The 14,593-nt window shown below is 35.0% G+C and overlaps 3 protein-coding genes across 6 annotated transcripts; 1 reads left to right on the forward strand and 2 right to left on the reverse strand.

Moving 5' to 3' along the window:
• Positions 1 to 316: 316 nt before the first annotated feature.
• LOC100122153 lies at positions 317 to 2,618 on the forward strand. 3 transcript variants are annotated; one of them, XM_016984085.3, is made up of 6 exons: positions 317 to 505; positions 581 to 799; positions 877 to 1,073; positions 1,159 to 1,525; positions 1,605 to 2,017; positions 2,094 to 2,618. In XM_016984085.3, the coding sequence occupies exons 2-6, from the start codon at positions 612 to 614 to the stop codon at positions 2,150 to 2,152; spliced, it is 1,224 nt and encodes a 407-aa protein (XP_016839574.1). In that variant the 5' UTR covers positions 317 to 505; positions 581 to 611; the 3' UTR covers positions 2,153 to 2,618. The 3 variants fall into 3 exon arrangements, with proteins under 3 accessions (XP_016839574.1, XP_016839576.1, XP_016839575.1); XM_016984087.2 differs by having other exon boundaries at positions 322 to 500; positions 2,094 to 2,338; XM_016984086.3 differs by having other exon boundaries at positions 328 to 513; positions 2,094 to 2,338.
• Positions 2,443 to 10,713, reverse strand: LOC100122135 (maternal B9.10 protein). Of its 2 annotated transcripts, none has more exons than XM_001605686.6 (4): positions 10,432 to 10,713; positions 8,612 to 9,046; positions 8,094 to 8,368; positions 2,443 to 7,976 (listed from the first exon to the last, which is right to left on the reverse strand). In XM_001605686.6, exons 2-4 carry the CDS (start codon positions 8,769 to 8,771, stop codon positions 7,521 to 7,523), a joined length of 891 nt encoding a protein of 296 aa, XP_001605736.1. In that variant the 5' UTR covers positions 8,772 to 9,046; positions 10,432 to 10,713; the 3' UTR covers positions 2,443 to 7,520. The 2 variants fall into 2 exon arrangements, with proteins under 2 accessions (XP_001605736.1, XP_008213511.1); XM_008215289.4 differs by lacking the exon at positions 10,432 to 10,713 and adding an exon at positions 9,447 to 10,356 and having other exon boundaries at positions 5,398 to 7,976.
• Positions 10,714 to 11,661: 948 nt separating this feature from the next.
• LOC100122126 (thioredoxin-related transmembrane protein 1) lies at positions 11,662 to 14,532 on the reverse strand. The gene is made up of 5 exons (XM_001605674.6): positions 14,225 to 14,532; positions 13,459 to 13,620; positions 13,209 to 13,383; positions 13,038 to 13,139; positions 11,662 to 12,972 (listed from the first exon to the last, which is right to left on the reverse strand). Exons 1-5 carry the CDS (start codon positions 14,365 to 14,367, stop codon positions 12,706 to 12,708), a joined length of 849 nt encoding a protein of 282 aa, XP_001605724.1. The 5' UTR covers positions 14,368 to 14,532; the 3' UTR covers positions 11,662 to 12,705.
• Positions 14,533 to 14,593: the final 61 nt, after the last annotated feature.

Genomic DNA, 14,593 nt, shown 5'->3' on the forward strand with positions numbered 1-14,593 from the left:
ACGGAAAACAACGCTTTCCGAAGCGTGCGAGAGTCAGCCTATATAGTCGGGGAGGGCCGGAGGAATCCGTTTCCCCCTCCATTAAGGGAATTTTGTTTGCGCCCCAATAGGAAACCGAAGTGCTTTGCGTATAAATAGGTTCTTGATTTTAATTTTATAGTTTTACAGATTTTTATATTCGTAACTAAATTGTGACATTATTGACTTGGATTTTCTCCCTTTCAAACTTGGCGCTCTCGTTTGACTTATATGCGTCCATTGAAAACGCATATATATGTATTATAGGTATATTATAGCGATAATCTCGCGTCTAATCAGTTATATATAAGCGGAAAGAGAGTAGCTTTTCAAGTCCCAACTTGTTGCGCATCAAAACAAACAATATCTTATAAGTATAGGTTATGTTTATAGTTTACTCGAAAATCTATGCTTTATCTAAAGTACACAGATGATTAATGAAACTGATTTAAAACCAAGTGCAGTACTTATTAAGGATAATTGTTGAGTATGATGGTTGTTTGACATGTATTCGATTATAATGAAATATTATTTTACTTTAATCGAAATATAATTCATCTAGGTCCAGCTCAACTGTCACTATAGTCATAAAAATGGAAAATAGTTCAAGTGTTTCAAAAAAAGCAAGACTTGCAGCTGATCCTCCAAATAATAAAGCAAGCACAAATAATAAAATAGACATAGATGAATTAAATGGAGAATATGTTCTCCAACATCTCATGAACAATGTATGTCAGTATTTGAATATGTATGATTTGTGTCATGTAGCACAAGTTTGCAAGTAAGGATCCAAATAATTTTGTTGTATTTAAAAATTTTTATTTATTTAATCAATTTACTATCTGTTTGTCATGAAAGATCATGGAATATGGAAGTTGAGCGAGAGCTGGATAAAAGGCTTCATCATCATTTTATGGTTCTACCATATTTGCATAGTAAAGAGTTGAGCGATCCTTCTTTTCACGTTTCTAAAATTCTGAATAACAAACCTAAAGTCACCATTTTATTCCCTGGTACCAATCACGATGTCGATGATATTCAATTAGAATATGACAGTAAGTAAACAATCAATTATTTGAATAATAAAAGAAAATGGAATTAATCATTAAGTGGACATTTATATAATTACAAACATTTCAGCTTTTCAAACTTACAGGAAACAGTTACCAAATAATCTAATAGTTGTTGGAGCTTTTGAAGCAACAATGAACTCGGATGTAATACATAGCTGCCCTTTACTCATAGGTTCTAAAATTATGGATGGATACAGTCCTGCAGGAACTTTAAGTTTATCTTTACCCATGAATGAACAATTAAGCATTAAACAATCATGCGTATTTGAATCAGCTTATTTACTAAAGGGTAAAGACATAATTAATGACATGATTCTTGAGCTTCGACCTACTAATTCAAATACCAAGTCCACCCTCATTATATTTGCGGCAAATCATGATGAATTGTTGGATGAAAATGAAATGACTACTTTGGAAAATTTAATCAAATCCTCGTAAAATTAAAATTTTATATTTTTTTTGTCATGATTTTTATAATTTTATGATTGATAATCAAAATATTTTTATTTTCAGCTTTCCACCAAATTCTTACACACTATGGGGATTTGCGACATCAGATAGAATATTTGCTAGTAGCAAGTACGAAAAAAGTAGTCAAAATGTCACAGAGAATGAAACAAGAATTGTTGGTTTAAACCTTTCAGGACCAAATTTCGAATCTTGGTCTACTGTGATAAGTACTCACTCTACCAAAAATGAATTTATAGAAAGACTGACCAATTTTAAAGATAGAATACAATTAAAAAAAAATAGCATAGGTCTTGTAACTGCTCCAGTAATTGATCATGATGATGATGATAACGATGATGATAATAATGGTGGGTTTATGGAAGATGTAAAAAAAATATTCCCTGAAATTCCATTTCTTGGAGCTTTTGGCAAAGAAGACGATTATTATTTTGGAATAGACCCCATGAGCACTGATGGTAAAATATATGGAAATATATTGTTTCTAGTATTTTTTAATTAAAACATTCATATTGTATATTTACTTTCTTTCAGAATCAAATGATATTATAGGCGATGATATAATATCCATAATGATTTTTACATACGAGTGATTAAATGAAATTCAAGTTAGCAGTAAAAGAAGATTACAGATTAATTAATTATAAAAAATAAAAATAAGAAATCGAAATTTTTCACCAAGAGTTTACAGATTTATCATATATTATCCTACAATTTCATATGTGTATGTACATACTTGTGCAACCTAGTTTTTTAAAATAAAAAATAATTTTTTTGTATGTTCTCGAATTATTAACTTGGGCGTTAGAGGTGAGGATTCAACATTTACAAGGTATTTTTTTCAATTTGCAAAACTATTTATTGAATCTGCAGTTTGATTATATTTGTATGAGGTGATAGATATCTAAATAGATACAAAATGTTATTGACATTCAAATAATTATAACAATAATAACGGTAAATATAGTAGTAACACATTCGAATTTTATGGGAGTGATATGCAAATGCAAACATGCACATATTTTTTCTCCGAATTCAGAAGTGATTGCAAATTCTCGGCTCAACGAAAAAATATAAACATCCCGAAAATGGTACGACATATCGTCGAGATGCGTATCAAATAAGCTATATAAATTTAATAAAATTGTGTCCAAGTTCTACTTCCAGAGTTTAGCAGTTTTACATAATTCATAGTGGCTATCCAACATTAATAATATACACGTGTTACATTAGTACTCCGATGCATAGTCTTTTATAAAAATACACAATGAATTAATTTTCATACAAAGTATACATAAATTTCTCTTATACCAGATCTACGTACCCATATATGCAACAAAGAAATTTGCGAAAGGTAATTTATACTTTCAATGTGACATTAAACGCTTTATAACAACAGTGTTAAAATCTTTAATTGCACTACCTTGTATGACTACATATGTGTCTGTAAAACGTACATACACTATAATCCCATTAGAATATTGGCAAAAAAAAAAGATATTAAGAATTGTAAGATTAATAAGGAAAGAACAGGCTTCCGAGTACCATAAATCCCAACTAATAGCTGAACACCTCTGTATGTAGTAATTTGTTATTTATTAACTACTACGCGATAAAAATTGAATCTAAGCTAAGCGTGACTTGATTTTCTCGCATAAAGTGGCAGAAAAACAATTCGACTGATGAAAGCTCGTGTGAGTGAACTTGTTCCGACCGCACCAGAGTCAGTCATTTTTACATATAGCATTTTATTCCGCAAAAAATTCTCGTTTGTATCTTAATATAGTATAGTATAGTTAATTAACAAATGCGTATACATACGTCTTTACGAATCAGGTGAAAAAATTCAAGCTTTCAATTTTATCATTAAACACGAAGATTACAAACGAAACGTATTATTTTATCTGACACAAGCTCAACTTTTTTGTGAGCAAATACAACTACTTGATATGATCAAGTACAAGTGTAACTAGCAATTCATATCCACTCTTTACATTAACTAGGTTCCACTAACTAATTAACGATCGTTGATTTCAAGTTTAAATTGCCATTTACAACTTGCACTCGATTACCGGGACAGAGCGGACTCACAATTGATTATAGGAAAGAGAAGAAAATGCTTGTGCTCCATTATTGACTCAACTGGCGACGTTTACACGTGAAAGATGTTGAATTTTTCTGTTCTCGACAGACTATGCAAACCGATGCAAGTACAGTGCATTCACCAACAACACACAATGTAGCGCATATGTAATATACATGTATCATTTTATATATATATATAATGCATACGAATGAAAGGACATCGGGTCCGAATGCAATCTTGCTTTATAGACTATTACGTTCTCGCATCTGCGCTCGCAAAATTTTTTACCACTATTCTCTGCGTATTTTCCTAATAATCATCTTTTGCAAGCGCTCGTGATGTGTCGCTTAAAAAGATTCGCCTATAATCAAAAGTCATTATTCTTAATCGACTCTTAAAATCTAAACCTTTCACATAATATTCATGTGTTTTTATAGTTTTTCAAAAACCATTAAACTATTTTTATAGTATTACATACGAATCGTTTAAAACTAAACGATTGATTTTTTCTCTTCAAAGGGTAAGTACCTCGTATAATTTACAAAATGAAACGGTTTGATTTAATTTAAATTAAAGCGAATAACGATTTTAAGTTATGCCATTGTTATACCAAGAAAGATTTTGCTTTTGTTATAAAAATAGATAAGATTCGCGTAAAAAAAGTAGTTCATGATCGTTAAAAAGCCATGAAAACTATAAAAATTGTCTAAAAACTAAAGATTTTTGACACTTGACTATAGACTATCTTTAAGATTCGCCTATTAATATACATATACATATAAATTAACATCTCAAAGCTAAGAGAGATGGTACAAGATTCAAATACCGCTTGCCGCTGACGTTTTATTATATATAATTGTAAAATCGCACATTGGTATAGGTGATTTCTTTTATGTGCTAGAAAGCTATTGCTGAACACTATTCAATATCTGCATAATCGAGTTCGTTGAGTCAAACTTATTTTTAGAAGTCTTGACGATAAATATCTTCTAACTTAACTATTATAATTGTTATACGTGGTATTATAACTATTATTACGACAGTTATATTATTTCTATTATTAGTATTACTCTTACAGTTATTATGCGAAATTTCATAATCGTCAGTTTGATTCAACGAAACCATTCGCAAATGTTTGGTTGTTTCGATATCATATCGCCTTTTTTGCCTGTTCGCTATATAAATAGGTGTCCGATTTGTTTTAAATGTAAAAAATTTACAAAATTATGAAATCGTGTAATATTATCGCTTTTTTAACGCTTCGCGTAATCACGTTCGAGATTTACACGCCGTTTCTCCCGTCTTTTGTAACTTCTTTTGCTTCGCTTCGCGCCATTCGATTATTTACACTTTATTTTGTCAATATGCATAATGGCAGTGGGAAAACGGTGTTTAAAATTAACAATATATTACATTGTGTAAAGATATAACGTAGCCCTGCATACTTTTCTTTAGTCATTTCAAAATTAAGACTTGTAATGAATAACAAAAATAACACAATATAGAAGTAATCATTGTATAACGGCCAGTCAGATATACACTTTGATTTTTTGATTGTAATTACGCCAAGTTTATCGTCTACATTTATCATTGTAAAACTTATTATATAATTCTCAATCGCGACGACAAGTGTTAGTTTCCCTTTTCTTTCGTAAATAGTGCAATTAATATACTTCCTATGCTTGAAAGTATAAGAATCGTGAGCCAGTGATGTGAAAACTTATGGGAAAATAAAAATATGTTTCATTCTTATTTTTTGTATCTTTTCTCGTTTATATTATCAGTGATTAGACAAAATACGATATTCGACTCGTTGCTTTATCATGAGATCTAAGATCAGCCAATAGCAGTCTTAAACATAACGGCAAGATAGGCCATTTGAAATTAAAGTTTATAATATTATACTCTCAATGATGATAAACTTTGAACTTTTTAACAACTTAAGATTTGATTGCAACGAACTATTTCGTATTGTTGAAGTTAATTCTTCATTTTTCTGTAACAGAACTCAAAAAATCAGTTATCACGATTTTTAGAATCCATTAAACATGTATCATATCGTTTTGTACATTTTTTGGAGTTGCAGTCCACGTTTTTTAATTGCACATCGTTGTACCATATCTCGCACGCAGTCAGGTAAATGTTTGAATAAATCTTGATACATATTTTATTTTTTTTTTAACAATCAATACTGCCTCTATTCGCAATTGACTAAAACACTTTCGAAGCCTTACTATACTGTAGGATACTTTATCCAGCATAAGCGTTTCACAATAAACTCTGTACAAATTTCACTAATAAATTGCTTCTAAAGCAACTTTGCATTCGGAGTTCATCACGTTTCATCAAACTATTTATATATTTATAATATATAACGTACAATAATACAACATTCTTAATTATGTATGAGAATTAAGAAATGCAAGCCTCGATTGCAACTCGAGCATGGATTTCCTATACGTAATTGATCATTTGACTTCGTTGCCATTCAATATAAAAGTAGAGAAATCTGTTTTCTAATTTAAGTAGTCTTAAAGGGTCAAGAGTTATGACACAGTATTCTTTAACAATATAAGATAACAGACACAATACGTAAATGTAATTACAAATTTTTGTATAATCTATACGTAAGAAATTTTGTATTATCAGAACAAAAAACTTATCTTAGTATATTTAATAATAACGTTTTATCTGTTGTTATTATTATTTTTTAATTTAAGTTAGAGCTATAGTAATTTTTTTTAAACCTCTGTTTCATCATAATCAAAATGAGGATATTTACATTCTTATTTTTAAAATAATTATTGATCTTTACACGATTAAATTAATATACATTATCCAATTTTCTCTTGGTGTATGTAAAACATAACTGATGACAAAAATATAAAAAAATTTATATATACTGGAACGAATTTGACATTTAAAAAAAATCACCATAAACCTATCTTATCAATATTTAACATAAATCATCTAACCCTTTGAAGAGTAAAATTTAAAAATTTTATCAACATATTTTATATGAAAAAGATTTCTCTAAAAAAGAAGAAAAACAATTATAAGATTATTCAATTTGGACGACAACATTGATATTTCTGCCAACTTTTACTGAATGACAAAAATAACTAAAAGATACATAATTCGTATATGTAAAAAATAACGTTCATATGGTTGAAATGTAATTTGACTTTGTTAACATTTCAAAAATCAACTTGGATAATGTACCAAGTTATTTAGTAATTATTTCTTTGAAAATAAACTAATAATTAAAATTTGATACAATCTGTATTCGCATTTTGACATCAAGAACGAAAGTCGTTTTCGTTTCGAATTCGTTTTGAATGGAGGTTGCTTCCGCAAATCAGTCAATTTTAATAATCATATATACTCGTATTTTTCCTTTACCTCTTAGAAAATTAAGAAACAGATTTCGACGTGCCCTGGATAGAACGTGTTAATGAAAATGTTTTTGGATTCATTGAAAAAAAAAAGAAATTCTAAGTGGCGTATGTTAGTACCAAAAACCAACAATTGCATTAATATACTTAATAATGTAAAATATTAAAATATTTCATGAGTTTAACAAAGTAAATTATTTCATTATTGAAATATGTACTGATTGTGTATGTAAGTAATTGTGCAATACACAAATAAAATAAAATGATCTGTAGTGCCTATGTCTTAAAACATAATATAGTTACTGTATGATTGAGGGACAGTCAGTATTTTGCTACTGTTCTTTCTAATCATCAATATAATATAAAAATGTAGTAATTAACAATTAGTAAAGCTTTACCGTTTACCTCTATCCAGGTGACGTGCGACGTAATAGTAGTAGATTAGATTGTAGTAGGCGATTAATGCGTTATGTATTTCGTTTACACTTTGAGAGTTGCCTTAGGAGACCAGTGATGGAAACGCGAGGGCCCGGTCGGATATGAGGACGAGTGAATCCACTTGCTGGCTCTGTGACCAATGAAAGGGGGCGGCGAGGGACCGCCAAGAAAGTGAGGCGGCATCACGTTGTACCAGGGCTGACTCATCGGGTGTGGGCCATAGCCCATGAATGAATGGTTGAACCAACGATTTCGGTTCAAATGCAGCCTTGGGCTGTTCAAGTTGCGCCGCTTATTGTTGGGTCCATTACTGTTATTATTGTTGCTACTGCTGCTGCTGTTGTTGTTATTGTTGCTGCTACTGTTATTGTTGGAATTGCTGCTATTGTTGCTGTTATTATTGTTAGTGTTATTTGAATTTGATAGATTTTGATTAGCTGAACCCAGTGGCTTAGATTTTTGTTGTGGAGTAACAGTCACAGGAGTTGAAGCAGGTTTCTATAAAAAAAAGTAATCTTTTACAAACTAAAATTACAAATATTAAAATATTTAAGAGTTTAATTTCTAACGATACGTTATAATTAGTTCAATAAAGATTGAATTGCAATGCATTACCTCGTTGTTCACCTGTTTTTCATCTTTTTCTATCTTTTCAATGCGTTGCATTATAAGAGGGACTTTGTTTTCTTTATCATCAAATGAAGCTAATGTACAATATGAGCCTTTACTTTCTCCGAATCGGCAGCAAACTTCCTTAGGATCAACCCATAATGTTAACTCAACTGGCAGTGATAGATCTTCATATCGAACCCCTGCAGCATTTGCAGCTCTTTCTATTGTAGCATCTCTTCGATTATGTCCATTAACACGTATACAACGATATCCTTGACCTAAGGCAAAGCATACATGTTATTTTTAATAAAATTATTGTATTCATACTTATTAAAAATTTTTTCTTTCGCTTTTCCTGAATACAATATCAAAAATCTACTGTTATCAAGATAAGAGTATCTTGTAATGCAGGATTACAAATAATTTCATAAAATTACATAATGATATCTATTTTACAAACATTAAATTTAATCCGTTTTTTAAATATAAATTTTAGTGCATTTAAAAACTTAGTGAATTACCTTTAAAAGGTTTGTCAGGGAACCAATGATTCTTGAAGCGTTCCATCAGTAATTCTACCAGTCGTTGTTGAAAGCAGTCTAGCTGATCAGGACTAAATTTTTCGCTTTTTTCTATCAGCTGCACTAAGAACAGCACCGCTGCTGTAATCTCGTTGCGCATGTTGCCCGTGTTGTCTGGCAAGCTTGCGTTTTAACAAATTCTTGTGATTGGAATATCCTAAGATAGCTCTTTTTAAAATGGTTTTATCTTCAAGCTGAATCGATTTGGAGCACATAGAGCTCTCAAGCACCTGTACAGCCTTCCCTAAGTTTACTGAATAATGCAGTGCTAATGTGCTATATTTTATGCAATGCAGGATGATACGTTCCACTTTGATTGTTGAGGAGAGAACAAATTGTTTGTTGAAACCTTTGATTCCAAGGTGATGAAATTATCTGCAACAATTACAATCAAATTTAGTTATCTAGTAGTAGTTTCCACGGAACAAGTGTAAAACAATTTGCTTTCTTCTAATAGACATATTTGGGTGAACATATGGATTTGTTCAACCATTCCAATTAAACGATAAAAAAAACTTTCCAAATCTACTGATGAATTTTGGTCTTATCAAACAAGAACAGCTGTTGTTAGAAAAAATTTTCTCCAAAAAGCTCTCAATGTTAATATTAATCTTAAGAATACAGAGCTAGAATAAAAGCCAACCAACGTGTTTCCAAGACCTTGACATTATAGAAATATTAATAATAAGTAATAAAAAAAGATAGTCTTTTTTCTTGTTGTATGAATTTTGGAGCACAGTCAGAAAAACAAACTCAGCTCCAAAACAATGATCACCTATAGAAGATTCGGAAGTTTGCAAAATCACGACAATATGTCAATAAACATCGACTGTCAGCTCGGACATCTGGACAGTCAGTATATAGTTAGTAAGCAGTCGCAATGGCACGACATTGCAAAAAGCCTCGACGCTGCGCGAAAAATGCAATGGAAAAACTGGAACGACGAAAGAGCCCAATATGCTGCTCTCCAATAGACAAGCATAGCTCGACTCTCTAGAAGGCTATCGGAGAAATCCAGACAGTGCACCTCGTGCCCGTAGACTCTCGCATCGCGGACAGGCTTCCGCGTCGAGAAATATCAATAAGCGTGATAATCGTGCCCAACAATATGTTGATTCGGGCTAATGAGGTTAAGTATATAGCGCGTACATATATGATATATATGCGGGGAGAGAGAGAGAGAGAGCGACAGGCATACGGAGAATCCAAGTTGAGAGAGGGTACAAGAGAGTGAGCGACGAGGACGTCGGCCGCGAGGTTATGGAAGAATTCATTTCATATCCGTCGTTCTCGTCGGGAACGTTTCCCTCGGTCACCCAGACACACACATGCGATATGCAGACATCGGAGAGAAAGAGAGAGAGAGAGAAACAGACAGACCGTCGACAAGAGATAAGAGCCACGCGCACACTTGGCAGCAGCGGAGTATATAGCTGTGGAAAAAAGTGTAGCAGGGGCCTCTCGAAATATTACGAGAGCGAGAGAGAAAGAGAAGAGGGAAAAGAAGACGAAAAAAACAATAGACCGCACGCATAACAATTTCGCCAGCTCATTCTCTCTGTCGTGCTCGGTACCAAGACGTGCCTGCTCGCATACTCGTTCCTCTATATAGCTATATTACGCCTTTCTCAATCTCGCACCACACACAGCACAGTCCCGTACGGATCCCGCAGTCAATCGTTCCGATCGCCGAGTAAGTACTCCTATACTGTTATATTCTCGCCGTAGCATGCACATAACGATAACGATGTAATCCTTACTTTTAGACTCCGAGGGGGACGAGAAGAAGAAACCAAAGCCTGATAATATACGTCTACTATGTACAAGAACGAAACGCGACGAAATTAGGAGGAAAGCTGCACACACTACGTCCCCGTCCTCGTTAAATAAACGCACTACTATACTGCTCTCTGGCTGCACGAGCCAGCACGAATGAACCCGACTCAACGCGCTCTCCAACTCTCGGAGAAAGAGCCAGCCAATGCGCGCCGAGCTAAGACTGAGAGGGCTAGAGCGCAGCCCCCACGGAGCGACAGAGACGACCTCAACACGTGTTACGTCGCAGAGTCTCTCTCTCTCTCTCTCTCTCTCTCCTCTCTCCTCTTCCTTTCCCTCCTCCTCGCCCCCACTCTCTCGCTCTAGAGTCGTCGCACGATATGCGGCCGAGCCATGGCATCGCACGACGTATGGCACATATACTTACGTAGATCAGCGACCGCTGCTGTGTGCGCGGAGGCTTATACGAGCTGTCGGCGATGCACGTGGCTACTTTATTTTTTCACCAAGTCGTCGAGGTTTTATTTTATAAAGTAAGCTCGGATTTGAAGTTGAGTAGCACTTTTTTTTATGCACTCGACGGCTGCTTCGAAATTTCAGCTGTTCGATTGCGCGCACGTGCGCTCCGATTTTGCAAAATCGTCCTGCTATAGTCTCTGCAGGTTGGACGTATATTGTCGGCTGCGCACCTGTACTGACGGGAAATGAGAATCACGGGTACGTTGATTGTTGAAAAGGGTCACGTTTTCAGCGATCAACCATGTGCGTTGCACTTGGTAATAATGGAACTGAAAGCACGTGCTCCGAAACGTACTACGTCGTAGACCGGTATATTATAATGTAGGCGACGATTTTACAATGCTGCTTTCAAATGTAGATATTGAGACTGAGCTCGAATTTTGGTTGTTGGAAAAGCTGTTCAAAGAATATCACGACGGACAGAGAATCGCGAATCGACCACGTGGAGTTGGCCACGAGCACGTGTTCTCAGATCACGAGTGGGTGTATAATTTCAAACTGAGGGCCGGTTGGTGCGGATACACGTGATCGAATGAAAAAAATCAAATAAACTTCAATTTCGATTTCGTTGGTGGTAAAAAAAAATACAAAATGGGCGAGTACAGGCAAGATGATTCACAGCGCGTTTTCATTTATGTATAAAAAGACACTGGTTTACTTGTACAAACGCAGGAGGATTACAAATCAACGCAAGATTTACTTAAATATGTTTATTAATAGGCAGTCAAAGTTATACATTGTTTCTTTATCTATTCTGCATATAGTACAACCCTTAGCATTAATGTTCCTTGTGTGTAAATGAGAATGTCAGCTTATTTTGAGACAGGAATGTTGTTTGAGGAACGTTTTTTTTTTATAAATTGCGCGCCGACTTGAACATGTTCGTGGTAAACAATTGTGCGGTGCAAGCAATTTACGCGTTTCTCATCTATTACAAATTCTTATAGTGAGTCTTGGTTAATTCATGCACGAATTATTATTGCCCGGCCGCTGCCGGTGCGCATTGATTAAAGCTTTGTGCGATTCGAACGATGGAAGACTCAACGAGTTGAAAACGGAGAAATGCACGTTATTTATGCGCTCGTTTGTGCTTTTGAAAAGTCGAAAAAGTTCTCGTCGCTGTATCAGCGACTTGTTTGTGTTGGAATAGAGTTATTATCGCGACTGACAAATCATTTCGATGGATAATTGTTTATGTACAAATAGAAACTATTTCGCCTCGCTGCTTATTTCAAGCTCTGCGCATGATAAAATGATAGTGCATAAGGCGAAAATAATATCAACGCAAAAGACAGACACACTGATGTTATAGGTAATGCCCCATCTATTATTGTAAGGCTAAAGTCAAGTTTTTGTTCGTTTGTAATTCAAATCGACGTTGAAGTTTCGATACTAAAAAACTCTTGCAAAAATTGAATTAAAACGATCAACTAGTATGATTAAATAGTAAAATCCACAATTGACTTGAACATTGGACAATGAGCTGTGGTAGCTAAATTAGAAATTAAAAAATTAAACCTGCTTTTTATTGTTCTCTGTTATTAGTTTAGAGTCGCGCGTTTACGTTAATTATTTTACCAGCAAGAGATGATTAAAAACGCGTTAGAGCGTCAGTAAGTTATAAAAAATTTTCTCCTCCCCGAAAATTCACGCAATTTCAATAAGAAATTAATTATTCAGAATAAAAAGTGCAAATTTTGCGCAATTCGGTTTAACGATTTTTTTCCGAAAAACCTTCTCTAATCAGCCTTGCGTGCCCTGCGCTTGCGGACATTAGGGCTGTTCGGTGAAGATTTACTTTCCTTGTCGGTCTTGTCGTTTTCCGATTTCTCTTCTGAATCGCTGCCATCTTCATCGACAAGGTCGTCCTTGACTCCATCCATCAGTTCGTCGTCGCCCGTACTTTTTTCAGTCATGAAACCACCACTGTCTCCTTTTTGTTTCTTTTTTACCTGGTACATCAGGTCCTTTGGTGGGTAGATGAAATCGATGATGCAAACAATCAACTAGAATAAAATGAATAATTAATAAAACGTTCCAGATGAAAACGTTTCATAAATTAAATACTTACCAAGCCCAAAATAGCTCCCAAAACTATTGTTGCAATAGCAAATATCAGATAACTTCCCCAAGTTGGCAGGCCAAAGTCTTCCATCAATTTGTTATGGATCCCCTAATGTCAAGTTCAACAATTAAAAATTGCAAATTGGGTTAAAAATAGTATCAGAACCAAGATGCATACCCTCAGTACTTGTGATATTCTGAAAAATTGACTGATGATGGACATTTGAATTGACGTCGGACTCTTCCAGCTTGATACCGGATCCACCTTCTGCCATGTTTTCTTGGTGACAAATTCAACTAGGGAGTCTTTGTCTCTTGGGCTTTTGTATTGTCTGAAAACTCCATCTTTCACGCTAAAAATATAAAAGAATATTTAGAATTGCGGCTATATGATGAAAGTTCTAAAAATTCTAAAGATAGATACTGACTGGTAAATTGTTGGCAGTGCAGTGACCATAAAGCGTCCACTGAGTCCAGGGGCATCAGTCACGTCCACCTTACCAACATTGATACCCAGTTCTTTCTTCTGGAAAGCAAGGCTTTCCCATATCTCTTCGAGGGCCTTGCAGGCTGGACACCATGGTGCGTAGCTAAAAATTAAAGGTATAATATTATGTGACTGTATTTTTCACAGCCGATGAAATGAAAATTCTTAAAGGCACTAAATATTTGATAAAATACTCGTTTGCCCAAGCGGTGGTATTATCTGCGTTCCAAAGAAGCATACATTTGGAGCACGATAACGCGATATTTCGGCGGTGCAAAATTTTTCCGCTTGCGTTACACAAGCTTGGAATTATTTGCTCAAGTTTTAAAAGAGAGTAACCCCCCAACAGGCCGAAACCTCTTGAAGAATAATCCACAATCGCGAACTCATAAACCGTATGGAATTCAGCCAGGCTCACGCACAAGAGATTAGCATATCAATTAGCATTCCCAATTTTGCAATTAGCCGATGGAAGCCGGGCGAACTCTGTGAAAATTCCGATCTAAAAATAACGGTATTCCGAATGTAAACAATTGCTATTAACCTGCCGTCCGCGTACCTTCTCCAGAGCCCAATGTACGACTCGATTTTCACGTCGGTTCAGCGGTAGGGAAAAGGAAAAAAGGGAAAACTATTCCTTCGCGTGATAAAAAAAGACGTAGGAGGTGCATAAAGGAATAATAAGTATACGAGGATAAAAGGCTTACAATTCGACCATCCATTCGCCCGTGAGCATGCGATCCCAGTTGTCCTCATCGAGCCTGTCGACCCAGCTGGTCTTCTTCTGGATACTGGCCCCGGCTAGGGCAAGCGCCAACAGGACGACGATACTCCGGACGACACGCGACATTGTTGTAACCAAAGGTGGCCTCGCGCGTTGCACTTGGCTCTTGGTTTGATATATATATATATATATAATTGTGCAGTCAGCAGCGGTTTTCGGACCAATGATCGCCGGTGTCGTGTACAAGCCCCTTGGTTGCTGTGAGAGAAGGCTTCCTCCCTCCCTCTCTCTCTCTCTCTCCTCCTGCAGTCGGTGGCCGCGGCTGCTATACGCGAGTAATTCATATATCTAT

Source organism: Nasonia vitripennis, chromosome 3, assembly GCF_009193385.2.
Source record: "Nasonia vitripennis strain AsymCx chromosome 3, Nvit_psr_1.1, whole genome shotgun sequence".
Classification (NCBI taxonomy): domain Eukaryota; kingdom Metazoa; phylum Arthropoda; class Insecta; order Hymenoptera; family Pteromalidae; genus Nasonia; species Nasonia vitripennis.

What these genes read in the sequence shown, in the direction of transcription:
- LOC100122135 (XM_001605686.6), bottom strand. Translation starts at nt 8,771, where the DNA reads ATGCGCAACGAGATTACAGCAGCGGTGCTGTTCTTAGTGCAGCTGATA. An exon ending in CCCTGACAAACCTTTTAAAG is followed by an intron (nt 8,369 to 8,611) that starts GTAATTCACTAA and finishes GCTTTGCCTTAG; the next exon opens with GTCAAGGATATCGTTGTATA. An exon ending in AAAAACAGGTGAACAACGAG is followed by an intron (nt 7,977 to 8,093) that starts GTAATGCATTGC and finishes TTTTTTTTATAG; the next exon opens with AAACCTGCTTCAACTCCTGT.
- LOC100122126 (XM_001605674.6), bottom strand. Translation starts at nt 14,367, where the DNA reads ATGTCGCGTGTCGTCCGGAGTATCGTCGTCCTGTTGGCGCTTGCCCTA. An exon ending in GGCGAATGGATGGTCGAATT is followed by an intron (nt 13,621 to 14,224) that starts GTAAGCCTTTTA and finishes TTTAATTTTTAG; the next exon opens with CTACGCACCATGGTGTCCAG. An exon ending in TGGGAGCTATTTTGGGCTTG is followed by an intron (nt 12,973 to 13,037) that starts GTAAGTATTTAA and finishes ATTTTATTCTAG; the next exon opens with TTGATTGTTTGCATCATCGA.
- LOC100122153 (XM_016984085.3), top strand. Translation starts at nt 612, where the DNA reads ATGGAAAATAGTTCAAGTGTTTCAAAAAAAGCAAGACTTGCAGCTGAT. An exon ending in CATGTAGCACAAGTTTGCAA is followed by an intron (nt 800 to 876) that starts GTAAGGATCCAA and finishes TTGTCATGAAAG; the next exon opens with ATCATGGAATATGGAAGTTG. An exon ending in TATTCAATTAGAATATGACA is followed by an intron (nt 1,074 to 1,158) that starts GTAAGTAAACAA and finishes CAAACATTTCAG; the next exon opens with CTTTTCAAACTTACAGGAAA.